Source organism: Haliotis cracherodii, unplaced genomic scaffold, assembly GCF_022045235.1.
Source record: "Haliotis cracherodii isolate W230 unplaced genomic scaffold, xgHalCrac1.p SCAF_9, whole genome shotgun sequence".
In the NCBI taxonomy this organism is placed as follows: domain Eukaryota; kingdom Metazoa; phylum Mollusca; class Gastropoda; order Lepetellida; family Haliotidae; genus Haliotis; species Haliotis cracherodii.
In genome coordinates, this window is record NW_027266343.1 from 34,095,411 (window position 1) to 34,118,962 (window position 23,552).

Sequence of the window (23,552 nt, forward strand, 5' to 3'; positions counted from 1 at the left end):
CATCTTGTTATGTATGATGACGACTGCAGGCGCTATAAAGAAAACATACTGAACACTGACATTCTCCTACTTGACGAGATATCTATGTTATCTGCCAAATTATTTTTACAGATTGAACATTTACATTATGATAATTGTTCTTGTGAAGATAGTAAAAATTATAATTACTATCACATGTTGAACGATGCTTGTACAGGTTTGAATCTTGCATGTGAATTATCTTCAGATATTTTTACCTGATCAGTATTTATCTGAATTTTTTTTTTTATTGTTTGTAATAGTGTATTATAAATAGGCCAATGTTTTGCATGTTTATTGATTCATGAATCTATTTTCACTATTTGTGATGCGAGATATTATTGGATCTAGGGGTGAAATTATTATTAGGCCTATACTGACTATAGGTATAGTGTGGCTATCCGTGGCCTTGTGAAGGTATACAAAAGTTTCAGGCATGCTATATAAATAGTCTTATTGATGGATTGATAATGAGGAAAATTATTGAGAGTGAATATTTGTTTATTATGGATTTCTGCATAATTTCTTAAAGTAATAACAGTTTACTTTTAGATTGATGCTTTTGTATCTGTGATTTACATCATCCCTAATTTACATGAATTCACATTGTGTGATGTGATATTGATGAGTTAATTGTTTTGCAGTTAATAAAATATCTCATTTATGTATCATAAATCTGTTGTGTTGTGATATGATGATGCAAGTAATAGTCAAAATATGTGAAGCTGTCATATTTAATGAATAGCTTCTTGTTATTGGCAATCTGTAGGCCTGTGTACACAGTGATCTCAATTCCATGATATTACCAGTTTTTTACCGGTAAAATTAGGCTTTGACCGGTAATTCATGTGACTGCCAGTCCCTGGGGACTGGCAAATAAAGTACTTATAGATCTTTGTTGTTGAACAAAAACAGTGATATTCATATATTCAGATATAAGTACATTTTTCGAACAAATTCAGCTTGTCTGTTACTATCAGGGTTTCCCCCTGTCTATTTCTAGGTTAAATAACCAGTTGTAGCGACTTTGTCGTATAATATTTAAAAAAAAGAAAGAGAAAATTGTGATTGAGTTTGTGTGAATGACGTACAGATCTAACTAAGTTATTTCAGAACATGAAGTTGAAAGTATTAACACCAAATAATTTTCATATTTTTTTTAGTTGTTGAAAGTTGTGACTGGCACAAATTAGAGGGGACTGGTAATTTTGAGAGTTTCAAAAGCCAGCGGGAACACTGTAGTAATTGGGTACAACAGATGACAAGCTACTAAATTAAGAGTAGAATAGTATACTAGTGCAATTCATACACATTTAACACTTCTTGATGGCTGCATTGAACACCAAGGTGGGAAAATATTAACTATGCAAGTAATATTTTATCTAATTTAATGAAGTGGAATATATATATATATATATACACATATATGTATAAATATTTTATTATGAATCTACAATAACCCATAACCCTATAAATTGATGTATTGCTGTATTTACCAAAGATTAATCATGCAACATCATGACATTTGTGCCCTTTTCTAGATCAGAGTTCAATAATATTTCTCCACTTATTTGGTTCAACTGACATTTAGACATAAACATTGGGCTATAATCTAACAGTAAATAATGTTTTTACCAGCTGACAATCTTGCAGAACGGAGGATTTGCCATTTACTCAATGTAGTGCTAAACTTAGCAGACGAAGTTATAAAAAAACGCCAACGGCGATTAGCAATTATTTTTCGACCAATCGGAGACGATCTTTGGAGAGTGGTATGTGAAGCGAGTACAACTTCCGGGCGTCTCGATGTTCGTTGTTTGCCGTTTACTTTTTTAGACGAAATTGTGATTAAACTATGTACAAGGTAAATACTTTTTCGGGTGCTAAACCTTGTTAAAGTTATATTTGACAAACTACTAGTCAGTTGTAAAACGAAATACATCGGACTGTTTTGGGATGGAAACATTGTTCGGTTGTCGATCAGCGGAGGTGTCCTCCCTTCTCTTCTTTTAGTGTAATCAGTACATTCAGTATAGTATGGCTATACGTGGCCCTGTGCCGGAGGGTATTTCATTTTCTTCCGTACAGAAAATGTCCTTTCCACAGTGAATAATCACAAATTTGGATGGGCATTTTTTTATCATCTCATCTTAACTTAGGTCTCTCAACGTAACAGTTCGTAGAACCGTATAGCCAGTACATGTGATAAATGCCTGTTGCCGTTGATGCGAATGGTGACAAATGAGTTTAAACTCCTCACAGCAATAGCCCGTTCGCGGAGCTCTCTGCTAGACCGCGAGTGCAACAAAGGCGTCACGCGCTGGGTAGGAGCTTTAAATGAGTTAGATAAAGGGAGATAACTCGTATGTGTTACTGAAATACGCACCTTCGTCACCACCACCACTACTATATCTAGGGGCGTGTATTTATAGAGGATATTATATACAGATTCTCACCTTCGTGTCTTTTGATATCAAATATATCAACACTCGTTGATAAAAGTGAAAAAACTCCGTGTTTTTCCACTTTTATCAGCGAGTGTTGATATATTTGATATCAAAAGACACGAGGGTGAGATTTTATTTATCGTCCAACATCATTCTTCCAACCTTTTTAGTTTGTAGACAGTAGTAAGCAGTGTCATATTGTAAAAAGTACTGCCAACAGCTTCTATAACAGAGGCTGAGCAATTAGTGATGTCATTTGATAACCATGCATGCAATGATGTGACATTGTCTGCAAACATTGTGATGCAATTTCATATGTACAATGTAGATATCGCTCGATCTCACCCAAGCATATATCTCCTGTGGGAGCCAGTTTTCGATGATAAATGAGTGTTTATGTCATACTATGTCATACTACACGAGTGTCTAAAGTCCGGTATTTCCCGAGCGAGAGCACGAATTTAGGCACGAGTGTTGTAAACATAGTATGCCATGAACACGAATATAATGTTCTATTTATTACCTAAGAAGATACAGAGACGAAGTTTAGTGTTTAGGTCAGCAAGTCGCAACAGCAGCGGAACCACAATTTGTCGAATGACGTCAACAATCTTTAGCCATGACGTCGTTTCTAGTGTGACGTCATTCCGACTTCACGTCTCAATAATATTAGAATGACGCCAGCAATGCCGTCTGGATGACGGAAACAATACACTGTTGTCTCGTGACGTGATATGACCCTTTGGCACATATGATTTTTTATGAACCACGATATGATTGCCCTCGTACGTAATAAATAGAGGTCATATGGCTTTTCTTGCCAAATAACATGTTCATATCATGAACAGTGAGGCAGCCACGAGTGAACTGAATGAAAGTGTAAACTAGTCCAGCGGATAAGCATGAAAATAGTTCAAATCGTGATAAAAGCATGAAATTTCGCATATGGGTCCATTATGTAACCCTAGTTAAAATAAAAACACTCGAAAAATGTCCTCAAATAGCGGCCATCTTGAATTTCAAGATAGCCGCCATTGAAATTTTCTTTTGTTTTATAAAGTATCATGTGTAATGTACCTGAATAATCATTTAATCAAATAATCTTTATAAATATCTTTCAAATTGATATTATTAGTGTATTCTATTACATTTGTGCTTTGTTTTGTTATTTTTAATTATATGGCGGCCATATTTGTTTTCAAAAGCGCGTCGTTTGAATTCCTATTTGGTGATTAAAATTTACTTTGATGAAAAATTAAGTTAGGAGTGCGTGAGAGAGTGAGTATGGTTTTACGCCGCTTTTAGCAATATTCCAGCAATATCACGGCGGGGAGCACCAGAATTGGGCTTCACACATTGTACCCATGTCGGGAATCGAACCCGGGTCTCCGGCGTGACGAGCGAACGCCTTAACCAGTTGGCTACGCGACCGTTCCTCCAAACTCGACAATAACGTGAATGTTGCTGATTGAGGCGTTAAACAATACGATACACACAGACACACACACAGACACACACAGACACAGACACACACACAGACACACACACACACACACAGACAGATAATTCACAGATATTCAGTATATCGTAACATTCTTACTTTATTATAGTGTAGTATCGTTCTAAGACTGGCAAATATGATTTGTATTCAGTCCACTTTCGGATACAAAGCAATCCTAGAACAATTCAGACTGTTTGAGGTATAAAAACTGACCAAACACAATACACTCAGGCTTGATATACTGTTATCAACATTTATATTTCATATATATATATATATATCATTCCTCCAAAACGATATAACAGCTTCATGTGCAGAAGTAATATTGATATAGAAATGGCTGGAACAGATGTATTGTTTTTCTTTGTCATTCAACATCGATATTAATTACCCTCCAAACCATGTGAGATGGTTGATATATTGATCAAATACTATTTAGGGCTGTCGTGCATACAACTGATCATTGTTGCATGCACTCTTGATACTTATTAACTGAGTTCAACAATTGAGTTCAAATAAGACGAAACGTTATTAAATATTTATTGGATTGTTTATGCCAATTTAAAATTGGAAAATATATCAAATAAATTCATACAAACATCTAAGGAGACCAGGCGAGCAAGCCAGGTGTCGTGCATACAACTGATCATTGTTGCATGCACTTTTGATACTTATTAATTGAGTTCAGCAATTGAGTTCAAATTAGACGAAACGTTATTAAATATTTTTAAAATTGGAAAATATTATCAAATAAATTAATACAAAGATCTAAGGAGACCAGGTGAGCCAGGCATTTATGGACTGTATTCTGTCAGGTATGGCTAAAGTGTCCCTCGGTGCCACTGACTACGTCGTCATCTGTGGACTCCTGTCCCTGTCTGTGGGGATAGGGCTGTATTACGCCATCAGGGGGAGGAAAAGGGGTACCAGGGAGGACTACCTGTTGGGGGGAAGGCGTCTACACGTCCTTCCGGTCACGATGTCTCTGTTTGTGTCGTACACATCGTCGGCTTCAATGATTGGGATGCCTGCCGAAACCTTCACGTACGGATTTGTGTACGCCATGTTTGCTGCAGGTTTAGCAGCTAGTATGACCATATTCATGTTACTATTGGTACCGATGATGCATAATCTGAAGATTACCAGCATGTATGAGGTAAAAACAACTTAGTCATCTTGATCATACTCAAGCAATATTATCTTCCTTTTCAAGCTTTTTAAAGAATGGGACACGGGTGGCCCAGTCGTCTGAGGCGCCGCAATTCGCTGTACAGAGCTGCCTCCCTTGGGCACGCCAGAAACCTATGATTGTGGGTTCGAATCCCTGTTTATGTTTCTAGGTTTGTCAGCACCATACCCGTGCTTGTGGGTTTCACCGAAGTGGCAAATGTCCGATACCTGCATCACTTCGGGTTTTCCTCCCACATTAAGCTGACACGCCGTGATATAATTGGAATTAAGTTAAAAGCGACGTTAAACCCAACCCAATTCACTCACTCCTTTGCAAGCTCTTTAAACAAACCCTCGTGCGGACTCCAGTCTCTGTGGCTCAAATGTTTGTTAGTTTATTGTTTAACGACGCACCCAGCAGTATTCCAGCCATACGACGACGGTCTGTAAATAATCTAGTCTGAACAAGATAGTCCAGTGATTGATCACATCATGAGCATCGATCTTCGCAGCTGATATACCATGACATTAACAAATCAAGTCATCGAGCCTGACCACCGAATTCCGTTAGTCAGCTCTTACGACAAACTTGTGTAACTGAAGACCAATTCTAAACCGGAACTCGCATTTCACTGACATAAATCATTGCTCGTGCATTTATAGTCACTGCAGTTCTAAACCGGAACTCGCATTTTATTGACATAAATCATTGCTCATGCATTTCTAGTCACTGGACTAGTCCAAATTCAATAATTTACACATTGATGTAAAATATTGCTGATTGCTGCGTTAAATAACACTCGCTACCGAGTTATTAAACCTTCATATGTATATTCCTATTTCATTTGTTAATTTGAAGAATAAATTCAGGAATCGGTGTTAGATATATCTAAATTTAATTGGAAACTGTAAAAGAGATTTTGACATATGTCCTAAATTTGTTGAGACCATAAACAAGGGTAACATATAATGCCCAAATACTCTTATTTTAAAACTTCAAAAATAAGTGTGATTATTTCAGTACTTCTATCGTCGATTTGGGTCCTGGAGTTTGCGACTACTCATAACAGTACTTGGGATGCTGCAAAACGTAAGCGTCCCACTCTTGCATTTAGATAACAGATACAGGGCCAGCTTTACAAGGTCAACCTATGGAATGTTGTACGAGAGTAAATTAATAACGATAGCGTCTAAGTGATATTCATGTATATGCACACCTCTGTCACATTAACTAACACAAATATACCAGCAGAGTCCATAATGAAAGGACAATAGTAAATTGCGTGCTCTGCTTTGAAACAAATGTGTTTTCAATTTACTCCTTTCGTTGCAGATTCTTCTAAGTGCCGTGATTGTACTCGCACCTGCACTGTCAATAGAAGCAGGTATCTTCCAGCATGTTATGAACCTCAATTGAATAAGTCTCATACCCAAAAACCCAACCCTAATTCGTTTTGGTGTTTTTTGTTTGTTTGTTGTTTAACGCCGCACTCGGGAATATTCAAGCTATATGACGGTGGCCTGTAAATAGTCGAGTCTGGGCCAGACTATCCAGTGAGGTTGTAACCACGCCGTCGGGGTACGACGACTCGCAAACTGGAGTGATTACTTCAAAGACACCAAGACATTTGTCTACACCGCAGTGTTTTGTTGAGGAACAAAATGCTTTGTCAGTGATCCGTTTCGCGTCGGGGTACAACGACTCGCAAACTACCAAGACATCGCACCTTACCACCCCATTCATTTGGTCGCATCTTACGACCAGCTTAGGTAGCCTGGGACCATTCCTAACCCGGAATTTCCATGGGGCTTTTTCTAAGTGGAGCAGATAGTATATGATACAGAATTGTCAAATCGAGGTTGTACGAATCCACTGTGAAGTTAAAGTGTCTTAAACATATTAGTCTATTGCATGGGCAGAGCACGCCCGCTGACGACTTGGTGTCATCACTACTAGATAGTTATTCATAATCACATGCTTAATGCATACATTTTGTTGAAAATCGAACAATTGACTGCTTTGTTATCATTATTACATTAATGACATATTGACACCCATATGAAGCTATGAATCATAATAGTAACAAAACTACATGTCATATAAGGTCTTGAACATTATAAGTTTTAATCCAACCCTTTTTTAACGAAAGCCGCTGGTCTTCCGTTGATATCCTCTATCCTACTGGTGGGAACGGTTGGAACAGTCTTCACTGCCATTGTGAGTTCAGCATGCTTTTGCGCATTTGAATACATTTTATCTACTCTAAATACCTTGTATATTCCTAATACAAAAACAATATTTACGGAAAGGTGATAACGTCTTTATCATCCAATGCTATATGTTTGCTGGAATGAACGCATTAATACATTTCGCGATCGTCACAAGATCAGTGATTAAACTGGAATGATTACTTCAAAGACACCAAGACATTTGTCTACACCGCGGTGTTTTGTTGAGGAACAAATTGCTTTGTCAGCGATCCGTTTCGCGGCAATCAATCTGTCATGGGGACGCGACTCTAGTCAAAGACACGCCACGAATGTGAGCCTGGTCTTATTACAAGGCCATAACGTTAGGAAACACCCCCCTCCCCCCTCACACACACACACACACATACACACACACACACACACACCAACATGCTGAAACGAAGTAACATTTCGGATATATTTCGAACAAATATAACTGTTAAAAATTCGGGAAAGCCCCAAGCTGATGATATCCTAGATTCAACATTCGCTAAGTTGTTCCAGTGTTGCCAACACTTATGGAAAGCACCAGGGACGCCCCTGTTTGACACTGAATTTTTGGCATCTTAAGACTATAATTTCGGAAATGATAAACTTATACCAGTAATTTGTCCAGATCACCATTTTTCAATTCCGATATCCGAAAGACAAGGGCGACGCATGTTTGTTTGTAAACACTGAAAGTAGTACCTACTGTAACTTAATATATGACCCAATAGGATACAGTTTTTATCCGCTGGCTTCACCCGTCTGACAAACGTACCCTTTATATGATAATAAAGTTTCTTTGCATCAAAGTGTCTCTCAGATGGTTTCAGTATAGGTACTTAATAACAGAGTTGAATAATTTGTGATAAGTGTCGTGAACGTGGACCAGTAGTCAGAATTGTTATCTAAATCTTCTTTGGGTTTGTCATCTACCTACTTTCGTTCTAGGGTGGACTACGGGGAGTGGTTGCTGCCGATGGTCTACAAGGTGTCGTAATGGTTGTTGGAATATTGTCATCACTGTTCAAGGTTATTATCATTGTCGCTGGTTTGGAATACATTGAATATAACGTGGAATCATGTTGTGACCCTAGTCGTGTAATTAATGCACATCGCAAGACGTACATCTAGTCAGGTTTAATGTTAAAACGATTAAACGCTTGAAACTATCATAGTTACACTGTCTTTGCTGTTTATATATGCTTAGTATGCAGCGACTTGGCAAAAGAGCATTGAGTCAATGCGCTGCCTTTTTAACGAAGTAATACTAAATATTGAATATTACGTAGTTCTCAAACTCAAAAGTCAAATCGCACTCTTGACACACTTTAATCATCGTTACGATCGAACGCAGCAACCTCTTGATATCTAGAGCTTCTTGTATAATGGTATTATAATATCGGTTGTCATCACGTTAAGGGTGTGTATGCTGTCGGGGGGTTTGGGCCAACATGGGAGATCGCTGTGCAAGGAGGCCGTGTTCCGTCTATAGAGTAAGTACATATAGCATTGCCTGAAACAGAAGACAGCTATGTATTTGCATCAGTCATATAGCATGATCATTTTGCAATAATTATTACGTTTAAAAATACATGATATGATGCAAAAGTTTCATTTATGAAATTTAATCAAAATCTAAAAAATAATGTGTTTGCTAAAAACAGAAATAAACTGGTTTGATGAGATGGAAACATACAGTCGAACCTCGTGTCGAACTCGTGGGAACCTGGAACAGTTTCGAATTATACTGGGTTCGAGACACCAATAAAGTGAATTTCCGAAAAAAACACACATCAAATTATGAGAGATTATAACATGTAATCCAGTCTTGGTTTCAACTTTCGCTAGGTACAAGATAATAATAGATTATAATGATATATAATAATGATTATAGATTCACTCGCATAATGTTAACCAAAACTGTTCGAGTCATCAGGGGAATTTTATTCTAAATTTGGATGCACGAAAGTCCCAAATGAGTTTTAGACAACACGGAATTTGACACATCCAGTTCGACAGATCAGAGTGTGAATGATGATGCATATAGGAGGAACTCGCAGGGAATGGAAGGTGAGTTCGAGACAACCGATTCGAGTTCGACACAGCTAGGTTTGACTGTATACGTAATTATAAATATTAAAAAAACCATGTCATTCTAGTAGGTGGTGAGGAAATAAGAAACACAACTTTATGGATAACAATTTCTGGTTTATTGCATTTAGCGATGTCTTGATGTAGATTCTAACACAGCTTGAGTAACGGTTTCAGAACCTACATCGAAACGTTGCTAAATGCAATAAACCAGAAGCTGATATCCACAACAGCGTGTGTTCTCTTATGAATAAACATGTTTGTAGACCCTGTCCATAGCACTAAGTCATGTTATTTTTCAATATTTTAGCTTTAGCCTCGACCCTCGAGTCCGACACTCCTTCTGGGGCCTCTTTGTGGGAGGAACATTTACCTATATGGCCTTCACGTTCGACCAATCAGCAATGCAGAGAGTCTTTTCTTTGCCAACTGCCAGACAGGCACAAATGTAATTTTTTTTATTTCGTGGGAACAATATTTGAACTGGCTTGGAACTGTTCAGTGCATATTAACTTCACAGTAGACCATATTTGCTTTATGACTATAGATGCTGGGTTTGGACAAGTCGTACTTGGAAGACTGTGTCAGAAGGCTAAGCTGTAACAGTTCGTTGAATGCTTTTAAGTGTGTAACTCGTGTTGGGAATCAGCTGAAAATACATTCACAGCCGTAAATGTGCTAAGGAACTGTTAGAACCACACATGCACACAATTGTGGATATGTTTGTATCAAATTCATTCTTTTCTCCGATGAATCAAGGTTCTGGTTTGCCTCCTCGATTGTTCAGGACGTGATCTGGAACCAATGATTAGTATTGAGACTTTAACATGTATATCAGAGAGACTCACATAAAATAGTTTCATGTCCCTTCTAAGTAACTCTTATGTGATAGTGGACCATTTTGCAGTATTCTAGTGACTCCTCAATATTGATAACATTGATTGATTCTACATTGAAGCAATTCTAAAACTACTTGGTTGATTTCACGATGATACCTCGAGTACCTTGACAGATTGTAAATGGATTGCAATCAATCCAAACCTACGTTGTTGGTCTGTGTGCTAACTCTGTATTATGTATGTCCATTTAGCAGCGACAAAGTAGACACAATTTATGGATAACAACTTCATAAATACTGTAAAGGCGACGTTTTGGTATAGATCATTATACCCTTGTCAAGCAAGACTGATGAGGAATGTTGTACAGAATATTTATAGTGGATGATTAACAGTAGTGGATTAACAGTAACAACAATTACATACATGAGTGGGATAACGTGAGTAAGTAATGACATCAGAAGGATAATACTGTCACAACATGATGGACAGAGAACACAAAGATGGAAGCCAATGGGACATGAAGCCACTTAAAAAGGATATTTATTAAGTTTATATAGGTGCAGTGATTATTGCTTAGTTAGTTCATAGTAGGCGAATGGGATGAAATAGCGGCGGCGAATGTGGACGGCTTCTGTTATTTTTCTTTTAATGAACTCATGGAAGTTGTTGGAGAGGTTTTGGACGTTTTCCCAGTAGTTGTTGTGATTAGGGCAGTTGCTGATATCGTCCAAGATGGCTGATTTGCTGTCTGGTTTGATGGTTGAGGTTTTGTGCTCTTTAAATCTGGTGTTGATGGGTCGGGAATACATATTTCTCATAACATGAAAGACCCTTTTTTACATTAAGCTTAGATATATCCACAGTTCGTCATTCGCCACTGTGCTCTCTGTTCCACATAGTAATCGTTGCGCCTGTGTGATCTTTACCATAGACTATTGAACGCGATGTTAAACACCATTGCACCTCACCTATACCATAGACTCGTTTGCTCTAGGTGTGAGGCCCTGATAAAACCAGTAATGCACCGTGAACACTCTTGTTCTAGCTCATGCATTGCGTTCTCCTAAATATTTTGTTGAAGGGCATTCGCGATCAACATCTTTAGCCATTCCACCTACACACTGACAATGTGCTTCATGGGACTTGTGGCCTACGCTTTCTACACAGTGAATATGTGTGACCCACTCAAAGGTGGCTACATCAAGAACAAAAACCAGGTACATCATTTTGCGATACGGATGAGCGTCCATGCCACATCTTACACGCCATTATGGATGCTCTTTGTGATTAGGCATATTACTTTCTATTCATAACCCAAAAGAATACAATTATTTTGTGCATATCGTTAAGCAGTTTTCAATTGTCTGATTTCAAACCGCAATTTTTACTGCTTGGATGCAACATTTTCACCCATTTCTATTAGACCTGATGTCATCAATGGCCTTGTACTGTTTGACGTATATCTTATATGTTTACGAGGGTCAAATGGATATTTCATAAATGAAAAAATGTGCATATTTTTCCTTTTGCCACATCAGCAGTTTACAGTCGCTCGCCACAAGGTATCTCTTTGAACGTGCACTATAAAGAGAACGAAACTATGATTCGGATATCATTTACAACTCCAGCTAAATTCCATTATCTTATACCAGACAAGCTAGACAAAGATGCACTTGCGCATGAAGAATGAGGTCCCAACCATTCAGTGTTTAACGAGTATGTCTCATGCATATATAACATGCTTCAGCTGCTGCCCTACTTCATCATGGAAATCTTCCAGGACATCCCTGGTATGCCCGGCCTCTTCCTTGCCACCTTACTCAGTGCTTCACTCAGGTAATGCTTGTGTCTGTTACCAGTGAATAGTTGGTTGGTTGTTGGTTGTTTAACGCAGCACTCATACTAGAAGACCAACCTGTAGGTCCCGTGACCAAATCATGGAAACAAAGGTTTGAAAGTGTTTTTGAGTTTCCTGATGTATACTGAACAATTTTGACTTGGGCTGCCCGGTTGAAAATCCCGGGCATTTTGGGGAAGGGTCAACAAAGGTCACACAGGGGTCAAAATTGTGTCGATATGCATATCAAATTACTCGTCCAGTCATAAGAAACCTAGACATATATAGTTTGTTATACTTCCGACCTTAAATGGGGTAGCTATGGCCAAAAACGTTGAAAGGTCAACGCACCTTTGGCAGTCGGTGAAATTCACAAACATAGTTAACATTTTCAACCGGGCAGCCCAAGTCAAAATTGTTCAGTATACATCAGGAAACACTTTCAAACCTTTGTTTCCATGATTTGGTCACGGGACCTACAGGTTGGTCCTTGACTATCAGCAATATTCCAGCTATATGACGGCGGTCTGTCATTAATCGAGTCTGGACCAGACAATCCAGTGATTAATATCATGAGCATCGATCCACGCAATTGGGATCGATGACATGTATCAACCAAGTCAGCGAGCCTGACCACCCGATCCCGTTAGTCGCCTTTTACGACAAGCATAGTCGCCTTTTACAGCAAGCATGGGTTGCTGAAGACCTATTCTACCCCGGATCTTCACGGGTCCAGTGAACAGGAAGTGAATGTTGTTTCACATCGCAGTCTATATACAGCTATATGACGGCGGCATAACAGATATTCGCGTCTATGTAAGAGAAACTAGTGGTTAATAATAGGAGTGTACAGGCAAACAACCAAGTCAGTACATATTTAACATCTATTTATTTTGCGATGAAAGGTATATAAGTGTTCAAAAATGATTTTCCTAAATACTTATGTGTGAGCGTTTGATGCATCATTATAACACACATACACCGTCTATTTTGAATGCATTTTGATACTGTATTATCATTATCATTGACAGTACATTCTCTTCAATCCTCAACGGCCTTGCCACTAACACTGTAGAAGATCTCCTGCAGCCGCTGTTTGACAAATACTCAACAACAGAGAAGGTTAAACTCCTTGTTGCCAAAACATCAGGTAGTGAAGAACTATTTTACCATTAATTACACAATTCTAATGGATCAGTTAGAGGTATCAAATCGCAATAACCACCTCAGATTAAAATACCCGCTGTTTGACGGCCGCATCTCCGCGGAAGCTGATATTTATAGAAAAATACTTCTCATCGTTTTTTCGAGAAATTTGCAGTTACAAAATGCAGTTGCGGTTATTACATTCAAAGTATGCTTGGCAATACACTTTGGGCAGAAAACACAATACAAATAGACCAATCAGACGTTTCGACATTGTTGTGTTGCCCCCGCGGGGTTCCAGCTTGAATTAGGTCCCCAGAAACATATGCTTGTAGAAAAAGGCGACCAGATAGATCGGTGCTCGGTGAATTGGTTGTTGGCGTGACCTCATTCCCCGGATTAGTGCTTACAATATCAATCACTGGATTGTCTGGTCCAGGTAGTCGTCATGTAGCTGGAATATTGCTGAGTGCGGCGTTAAACAGCAAACAAACAAACAAACAAAAAAGGAAATATTATTGTATCTCTTATCATATTTCGCATAATAGCCCGCACGCACGTTCCCATTTCACCTCACCGAAATTGCATATGATCGAGCTTTTAATGTTTTCGTTACAGTTTTCTTCTTCGGATGTATTTCCGCTGGGTTAAGCTTTCTTGCGCATTCTTTTCCTGGTACCGTCATACAGGTACTGTCATTGAAGTATATTCCAGCACAAATAAAGTACATATGTTTTTAGAAATTTCATAGCATTGACACATTATTTTTGCCATTAGAAATGAAAAGAAACAAACTTATAATGCTTTTATGAATTCGAGGAATATTTGTTGCTATTTATATTGCCATGTGTCATTATGAAAGTATTTATATGATTCTAACTATTTTACAACGTTTTCTATATATATATATATATATATATATATATATATATATATATATATATATATATATATATATATATATATAAACGTCATGATGAAAATATTAAGAATTTTACGATGGAAGGAATGGCTAACCTAGAATGTTGCCGTTCTTTAGGCCGCCCTTGCATTGATTGGGGCCTGTGCTGGGCCACTAGTGGGTATTTTCTTTCTATCTGCAATGGTTCCCTGGGCCAACAAACTGGTAAGTACTGGATTTTACCAAACTAAACACATAATACACATGTACAAATGGAAAAGGCAATAGCAACAGTCCGTGATAATGGTTGTCAAGGCCCGTGAAGATCCGGTATAGAATAGGTCTTCGGCAACACCTGCTTGCCGTAAAAGGTGACTATGCTTGTCGTAAGAGGCGACGAACGGGATCAACCAAATAAAACCAAGAACTTCAAAAACATATTTGATAATGTGATAGTCAAATAGAAGTGCATTGATTTGTGCCTGTTTTCAAACATATTTCGACACAAAAACGACACAGAATTTGTAATTATCAAGTTTCAATTAAATACAAATTAAAAACAATCAGTAGAAGTTATGTACGGTTAACCACCTGAGATGGGTATGACTTGTACACAGCGTCCTAAAATGGTATATATAATCCTGTTGTGCGAAGTATATAAATAAATCAACGTTTGTTAGAAAGATGTCAATACTGATGCTGTGGGATATACGTCATGTACTGTCTTTCTCACAGGGGGCTGCATCTGGGGTGTTGTTGTCTCTAGTGTTGAACGCGTGGATCACTATCGGCGGCGTCCTGTACGGGCGAAGACCTGTACCACTACCACCAGTCCCTGGTAACTCATGTATGGTTTTGGACGTCAACACGACTGGGACAAACATGCAGGTCTTTAAGATGGAGGACATATCGGGTACCGCAGATTATTCATCAACCACTGCCTGGACCACCATTGAAAGGTCCCGTCAAACAAAATCAGTTCAAATAACCGCATTACCACATTCTATTATGGAATAATACAATTGAAGATCCTCTGGTCCAGGCTGCAAAGACAGTTTAGCAGTAAAACACTTTTGTGATTAATATCTGTATTAAAATCAAAATATCTAGATAAAAGCGACAAAACCCTTTCTATATTCATGAGAAATCTCTGCTAAAACCAGAGTCGATTGTACGATTCCGACTTTTTCATGACCATGTGTTTATGAATCACTAACAAATAGTGGTGATACCAGGTGTTCGCGAAAAGATGAGCATATCCTACCCCACCGGTGGCATCCATCACAAACACATGCAAAGGCAAGGCAAGTCTTCACCTGAAAAAAACAACACAGGAATATATATTGCATGTCAAAATAGGACTTGCATCGGACATCAATTTTGTCACTGATGCGTCAAAATTGGAAATGTCCTCCACATGTCTGACATAAAAGCTTTACTGAGGCCTTGAATGCTGAAACCTTGATCAAACAACTTCTGAACAAGAGTAGTGGGTACGCTCTTTGAAATCTTGGTAAATAGAGCTTGCATCCATTGGATGGTTATTGAACGATATCATCGATTAACCTAAAGATTAAGTTTAACTTCTTGGCCAAATTACTTTGTTTTGACTTTGACAATCCGGGCAGAAATTCCGATTCACATACATAAAGAAACAGATCCCCAAGAAGGGGAGCACAGTTGGTGCCCATGGGGAATGCCTAAATGTCTTATCCCCAAATGTTATAGAGATGTTATCAAAGAGGAAGTCCACATTGTTTTCTCAATAAACTTCAGATGGCATTTGCTTTCATTTTTGACAAATTATCAAATTATTGTGATGTAGGACAGTGTTGTACAAAGTTGAAAAATCAAATTTTTGGACAGAATTGAACATGGTTCTTTACTAAGATTGCAGTCCTTGGATTTTTTGACAATCCCATGGTATTAATTCCACTTTTCTCAAATAAATTTTTGTCATTGAAAAGTACGAAAGCCTAATGATGCCACTTAAGTACTATAATTTTATTATATTTTCTCGTTATTTCAATTATTTCGATTTTTTTCTCGTTGCTTCGATTATTTTCTCGTAATTTCAATTATTTTCTCGAAGTTCCGATTTTTCTCTCGCTGCTTTGATTATTTTCTCGTAATGTCAATTATTTTCTCGAAATTTCAATTATTTTCTCGTTGCTTCGATTAATTTTTCATTATTTCAAGTTTATTTAAAGAATTCGAAATTTGGATTATCTTTACCTCGGTTATTTCGATTATTTTCACGGTTTTTTCCCAAGTTTATTTAATAACTCGAAATAAGTCATTATTTTCTTCGTTATTTTACTTCGTTATTTTCTAATTGTTTTTATTTATTTTCTGATTATTTTCTCGTTATTTCAAGTTTATTTCATAAACTCGAAATTTCGATTATTTTCTTTTTTTTTAAGTTTACTTCAAAACCTCGCCATTTTGAGTTTTTTTTTTCTCTTTAATTCGATTATTTACCCGTTATTTCAATTATTTCCTCGAAATTTCGGGTTTTTCTCGTTATTTCAATTATTTCCCCGTCATTTCGTGTTTTTTTCTTTCTCGTTATTTCGATAATTTTCTCGTTATTTCATGTATTTCCTCGAAATTACGTTTTTTTCCTCGTTATTTCGATTATTTTTTCGAAATTTCAATTATTTTCTCTTTACTTCGATTGTTTATCTTTATTTCGATTATTTTCGCATTTCATTTAAAAAAAAAAAAAAATCGAAATTTAATTTTCTCTCTCGTTTGTTCGATTATTTTTATCGCTATCAATTTTTTACTCGAAATTTCCTCGTTTCTTGGAACTTTAATTATTATTTTTTTATGTTATTTCAAGTTTGTTTCAATTACTCGAAATTTCGATTATTTTTTCGTTAGTTGAAATGCAGAGGGCATCATGGACAATGACGAATACCAAATTCTCTGTAATAGGCCTAGACATATCCAGGCCAACAATCCTGATCTTGTTCTCTTTGATAAATGCAGTGGAATCCACAATATCATTAAATTTTCTGCCCCTTTTGACACCAATGTGATTGACAAGAATCAGGAAAAACATGGCAAATATGCGGACCTCGCAACACATCCCAACTACCAAGTTGTCCGACTCCCCATTGTTCTCGGTACCCTTAGGTTTTGTACCTCCCAATCTGTTGTCTAACATTGGGAGAGTACCCAGTTTGTTGCCATGTTGTCTTCTGACAATCTGGGTAAAGCAGGTAGGTTCAGCTTGGCAGTGCTCCTGGGAGAAGTCCTATTCGTTGTCTGGGCTGCGTGTAGAGGGGGCAAGGGGCCTGTGCTGATGATGAGCCTAACCAGCCTGACTGCCAGGGTCACCCAAACCCTCTTTGCTGCATTTATTTATTTTAATCTGTTAATAATATTAAAACTAATAAAAAGATATATCAGTTCAGGATTTGTCATAAGGAGTGCATGAAGGGTAAGTAGATGTATTTTTACCTCTTAGACGGAAAATAAGCAATATGTCGTAAGCTTTGACTACCGAACAGACAAGAGCATGATCAAGAACGGACAGTGGCGCATCCTAATTATTGTTTATGGGTTAAGATGGATGTATGCGCTTTGTTTGCGGTACATATAGTCGCCGAACTCTCAACAGAGTTTTGTTATGATTATGGAAAGGATTGTGTCAATTGTATTTACACAGCTCCACCAAGACTTCTGGTGACAACCCACTCTACAACATCTCCTACCTCTACTACGGCTTGATGGGATGGTTTGTGGCATTCGTCGTAGGACTGGTCGTCAGTTTGGCTACAAGTAGGTCGACTTTTATTATCACTGAGAAGCCAGTATGAAGGCCCAGACATTTAGCACGGAATGAGATGGGGTGAGGTGATATAGTCGGAATCGTACAATGGACTCTGCTTTTAGAAAAAAAATGTTGCTTTTATTTAACGTAGCGTTCAAGATTGCAAAATAATGAGGTGAGATGACCATATCTACACGTACAGATAATACCTAAATGCAAATACCCCTTGTATTATGAACTGTACGATGTACAGTCGTTTGCGACGTTGTGAGAATTGTACAGGAGGTTGAACTGTCACTGTCGTTACTCCAGACTGTTAATTTAAAACGTCAGCGCCAGTGAATAATCAGTGAAATATCAGTGATGACACCAGGTGATCGCGAAAAGCAAATCATGGACCACCGGCAGCACCCGTCATTCACACGACCCGTCAAGATCGGGGTAGAATAGGTCTTCAGCAACCCATGCTTGCCGTTTAAAGCGACTTTGCTTGTCTAAGAGGCGACTAACGCGATCGGGTGGTCAGGCATGGTTAATGCATGTCATCGATCCCAAATGCGTGGGTCGATGCTCATGATATTAATCACTGGATTGTCTGGTCCATACTGGATTATTTACAGACCGCCGTCATATAGCTGGAATATTGCTGAGTGCGGCGTTAAACAACCAACCAACCAACCAACCAACCAACTTAACACAGACTTCTGATCGAATTGTGAGACAATGGCCTGGAAAACGTTTATTCGCAAACAACTTCTCTAATGGGTTTATTTAACACCTGTTATAATCACTATTTGCGAGTGAGTCATAAAGATAATAATGCTCATCATATAGTCGGACTATTACAATGGGCCAATGGACTCCGCAGAGATTTCGTATGACTCAAATGAGCGTACTGCTACATTGAGCAATAAAAATATGGGAATAAAACTCGACAGAGCGACCAATTAAAGTTATGTATACTTGAATTCTGTGATTCTGTGGCAAGATTAAGAAAATGATCATGATCACCATAAAGATTTGTTTTGAGAGGCGGATGCTACCGGAAGGGCAGGAGATGTTTTTTTGCGGAATCTGATGTCATCACTGATTTTTCAGTGATCTATTCATTTACTTTTTACCGCTATTTTGTCTTTGGACTGTGTTTCGGTGTATAATAGAGACTGGTTAATCTCTGGTGTTGACGTCCATATTTACACAATGTCTCATTTGATTGGTTTTGTACTTCAGGGCACAGATACCCTCCACTGGGTGATGATAGATTGTTGTTTCCTTTGATGAGGAAACGCGCTAACGTTAGCGAAGCGGATAATCCAGACAAAGTAAGACTTCACTTCATAACGTTACCATTTGCCAAACATCGTTCATCACTTGACCTGGTTGTTGCAGAAATTTCATACACCATACTTCGGAACATAGTGTGTAAATGACTAGGGATTACCTCTGCAGAGTGGCTTCACAACGTCCGTGTGAACACATTCACTGATGGTCAATGATTTGAAAAGAAACAAAATCATACGTAAATTAGAGGATGATCTTAACAAATTTGGTTCTAATAAGTCTGACTGTGACAAATGTATGAATCAAAGTGACTCGCTTGTATTGATTTTCGAACATTACTTCTGAAGCACTGTATTTTTTATTTCAGCGTGAAGAGAAGCTATTTCAGATGAAGCTGATGCATGATGGGGAATGCCAATATGTGCCTGTGCCAAGTCAATACTGAAGTTCTTCCAAAGCCAAAAGTTAAAGTTATATCCCTGTAAAGCTTACTAACATGTACACGTACATGTTATTGGCATTTCACGGAAAGGCACATTGCTTACGACAAAGCCTTTCAGTGAAGATTTCACCATCAGAGGCCTGGTAAGGGCCATTCCAGAACATTAATTGTGGACATTCCGAAGAATTTTCTGAAATGGACAGTCATGTCGCTTGTCAACAAAACCATCACCCCCTTTCAACATCCTCACTTACTCGTACCTATTGTTTAATGCAAATTGTGTGAGTGGCGGGTGCAGAAGTAGAACAAGACACGCTTACGATCATCGCAAACACCTGGTAACATCACTGATTTTCAGTGATCCGTTCATATAATTACCACCACTATGCGGGGGCACGGGTGGCCCAGTCGTCTAAGGCGCCGCGATTCGCTGTGCAGAGTTGCGTCCCTTGGGCACGCCAGAAACCTATGATTGTGGGTTCGAATCCCGGTTCGCCCCGATTATGTTTCTAGGTTTGTCAGCACCTTACCCGTGCTCGTGGGTTTCACCGAAGTGGTAAACGTCTGAGACCTGCATCACTTCGGGCTTTCCTCCCACACTAAGCTGACACGCCGCGATATAACTGGAATACTGTTAAAAGCGGCGTTAAACCCTACTCACTCACTCACTCACCACCACTATTTTGCCCTTACGCCCTTTGGAATCTGTTTTTTTTCAAGATATTCAGAACTGGCTATTCTGGGGCGTTGGCGTTTTCAATACGTAGTCCTCTATTGGATATCAATGTACACAATTTAATACGAAGATGGTAAAATATATCTAACAGTCTATAATTTGTAACATACCCAGCAGCACAATCTTCTATATCCGTTGTTATCACAAGAAATGGAAGCAACTGACCTCTCTCGGGTCATAGTCATGAAGCGTTCATAAAATATTTTATGGATGTCAAATCATTGTCTTCTTGAAACATGACACACATGCCTTCAATCAATAGTATTTTTATTATGACTTCTTCCTTGATTGTAAATGTACCTTCCCACTCTATGTACTTGTTAAAATATACCTGGAAATGGAACAAAAATTATTTATAAAACAAATTCTATTGGTCTTCAGCAACCCATGCTTGCCTTAAAAGTCGACTATGCTTGTCGTGAGAGGCGACTAACGGGACCGGGTGGTCAGGTTCGCTGACTTGGCAGATGCATGTCATCGTACCCCAGTTGCGTGGATCAATGCTCATGATATTAATCACTGGATTTTCTGGTCCATATTTTGATTATTTACAGACCTTCATTTAAAGAATAGGAATTACACATTGGGCATCCGGTGAGTTATCGCTGCTGGGGTCAAGAATTCTAGCCACTCGTGTCACGCTTGTCGACACCTTCTCCGCATACCAATCAATGAACTGGTGTTGGTTCAATTATTTTATTGCCTTTGAATTTCCTTAATGACAGTGAACAGAGTAAACATATAAACAGTGTGTTGTTTTTAGGAAAACACTGTTTATTGTTTTTACGTAAGTGCTCTACTCAGCGCTAATAAGCGGTGCTATTTGCTGTTTGATTGGATTAAGGATATGTAGGATATGTATCATTCCACTGGGGTGGGGGGAGTCGCATTGATATTGAGTCGCATGTTTGGGTCAGCAGTCGTATTAATTTGGAGACGCATTAATTTCCAGATAGCTAACTGGGACCAATTCCAAGATATCTGCAACGAAGCTAACTTAAACGAAATAGAAAATAATGATCCAGAAACCTATTGTAAAAACCTAACACTCTATTTAATAAACGCAGCCAAAACCTCCATCCCCTTCAAAACATCTAAGACAGGCAAACCGACCGTACCATGGTGGAATGAGGAAATAGAACAGACTAGACGAAAACATAAATCAGCCTTCAATAAAGCAAAACGCGACTACAAACATCTAAAGTTAGCCAACGAACTAAACCACCAGGTTCAAAAACTAGTCCAAATAGCCAAAAGTAGAGACTGGAAAAAATTCTGCGAAGGTATAAATAACTGTACAGATGCCAAAACGGTCTGGCGCAAAATCCACGCCATTAGAGGTTTAAAACGACATAAAAAACCACCTAGCATTACCAACTCAACCAACCCCGCCCAAAAAGCAAATAATCTCGCCAACCACTTTTCGGCCGTTAGCAGTAACTCCAGCTTCAGCCAAAAATTCCAAGAAAAACTTAAAACAGAAAACAAACCCACAAAAGAACCAAACAATAACAATCTGGAAATAAACCAACCCTACACAATGGAGGAGCTCCTCTACGTAATCCAAAACAGGAAAAAGGGCACAGCCCCAGGATTAGACCTAACTTCTTACCAAATAATTAAAAAACTCCCCCTAAAACTACTCCAGGCACTACTCAAACTATACAATCTCATCTACCTAAACGGACAGGTTCCTACTCCCTGGAAACAGGCCCTAGTCATACCAATACCTAAACCTAATAAACCAGCTAATCAAGCTAACTCATATAGACCAATATCCCTAACTTCAAACTTATGTAAAGTAATGGAATCAATGGTTAAAAATAGATTACAACATTACCTAACCCCAAAAAACATCATAACCCAGATGAAAGCGGTTTCACTCCTGGCCGCTCAACTCTAGATAACCTCGCCCGACTAGAGTAAGATATTAAGACAGGACAACTAAATAAACAATATACCACAGGCATCTTCTTAGACTTCTCTAAAGCTTTCGACATGGTACGGCACGACGGGCTAATACAAAAACTTCAAAAAATAGGACTCAAAGGTCAGAAAATAAACTACATCCAGGACTTCCTAAACAATCGTAAAATAACCGTGGGTATAGTCCAAACACTATCGGACCAATGTCCCCTAGAAAATGGCACTCCCCAGGGCAGTATCCTCAGCCCCACCCTCTTCAATATAATGATAAACGATCTATTCGAGGGCCTATCCCCTAAAGTAAACACATCGAAATTCGCGGATTATGGAGCCCCCTGGATCCGCACTAAAAGCATTAAAATGGCCCAAAATGTACTCCAAAAATCTCTTAATAAAATACAACAAATTGGCTGACAAATGGGGCTTCTCCCTTAACTCAGAAAAAACAACAGGAATAGTATTCAAACATAAAAACATGAAACCCGCCTCCCCAATCCTCCAGCTAAACAACCAAACAATCAAATTTAAAAAACAAACCAAATTCTTAGGACTTATTTTCGATGAACATCTCACCTGGGATGCTCACATCCAAAACCTAACAACTAAATGCAGTAAAGACCTAAACACCCTAAGATGCCTAACTGGCTCTAACTGGGGAGCCTCCAAAGATATCCTCCTCTCTCTCTACATATCACTAATTAGATCAAAACTAGACTACGGCTGCGCCATATACAACACCCTAAACAACTCTCTATCTAAAAAACTTGACTCAATACAATATCAGGCCCTCAAACTAATTACATGCAGCCAACATGGCACCTCCTACACTTCACTTCAGGCCTTAACAGGAGAAATGCCACTAAGTCTACGCAGGGAACAGCTAAGCTTAAATTTCTGGGCCGCGTCCCAATCAAACCCTCTCATCCAAAACTTAAACCAAAATATCAGCCCCAAAAACCAAGCTCTAGCTCGTAAACACCCCTTACTTACCCCAATATCCCAAAGAATAACAAACTACCTCAATGAACACCAAATTAAAAATCTTAAACAAAACTGCAAACAATCAAATATCTTCACCCCTAAACTTAAAATACCCAAAATAGACACAACACTAGCCAAATAAATAAACAAACCGACCCAAACATAGCTAAAACCACCACACTAGCATACATATACGAAAATTGGCCAAATTGGTGTC

The 23,552-nt window shown here is 38.4% G+C and overlaps 1 protein-coding gene across 1 annotated transcript; it reads left to right on the top strand.

Annotated features, from left to right (window-relative positions):
• The first annotated feature begins 4,762 nt into the window (after positions 1-4,762).
• On the top strand, positions 4,763-19,695 carry LOC139452106 (sodium-coupled monocarboxylate transporter 1-like). Its single transcript, XM_071233425.1, has 16 exons — positions 4,763-5,122; positions 6,158-6,226; positions 6,470-6,521; positions 7,287-7,354; positions 8,323-8,403; positions 8,794-8,867; positions 9,776-9,913; positions 11,386-11,521; positions 12,052-12,140; positions 13,173-13,291; positions 13,906-13,976; positions 14,327-14,413; positions 14,924-15,147; positions 17,865-17,977; positions 19,200-19,291; positions 19,618-19,695. Exons 1-16 carry the CDS (start codon positions 4,763-4,765, stop codon positions 19,693-19,695), a joined length of 1,851 nt encoding a protein of 616 aa, XP_071089526.1.
• Positions 19,696-23,552: the final 3,857 nt, after the last annotated feature.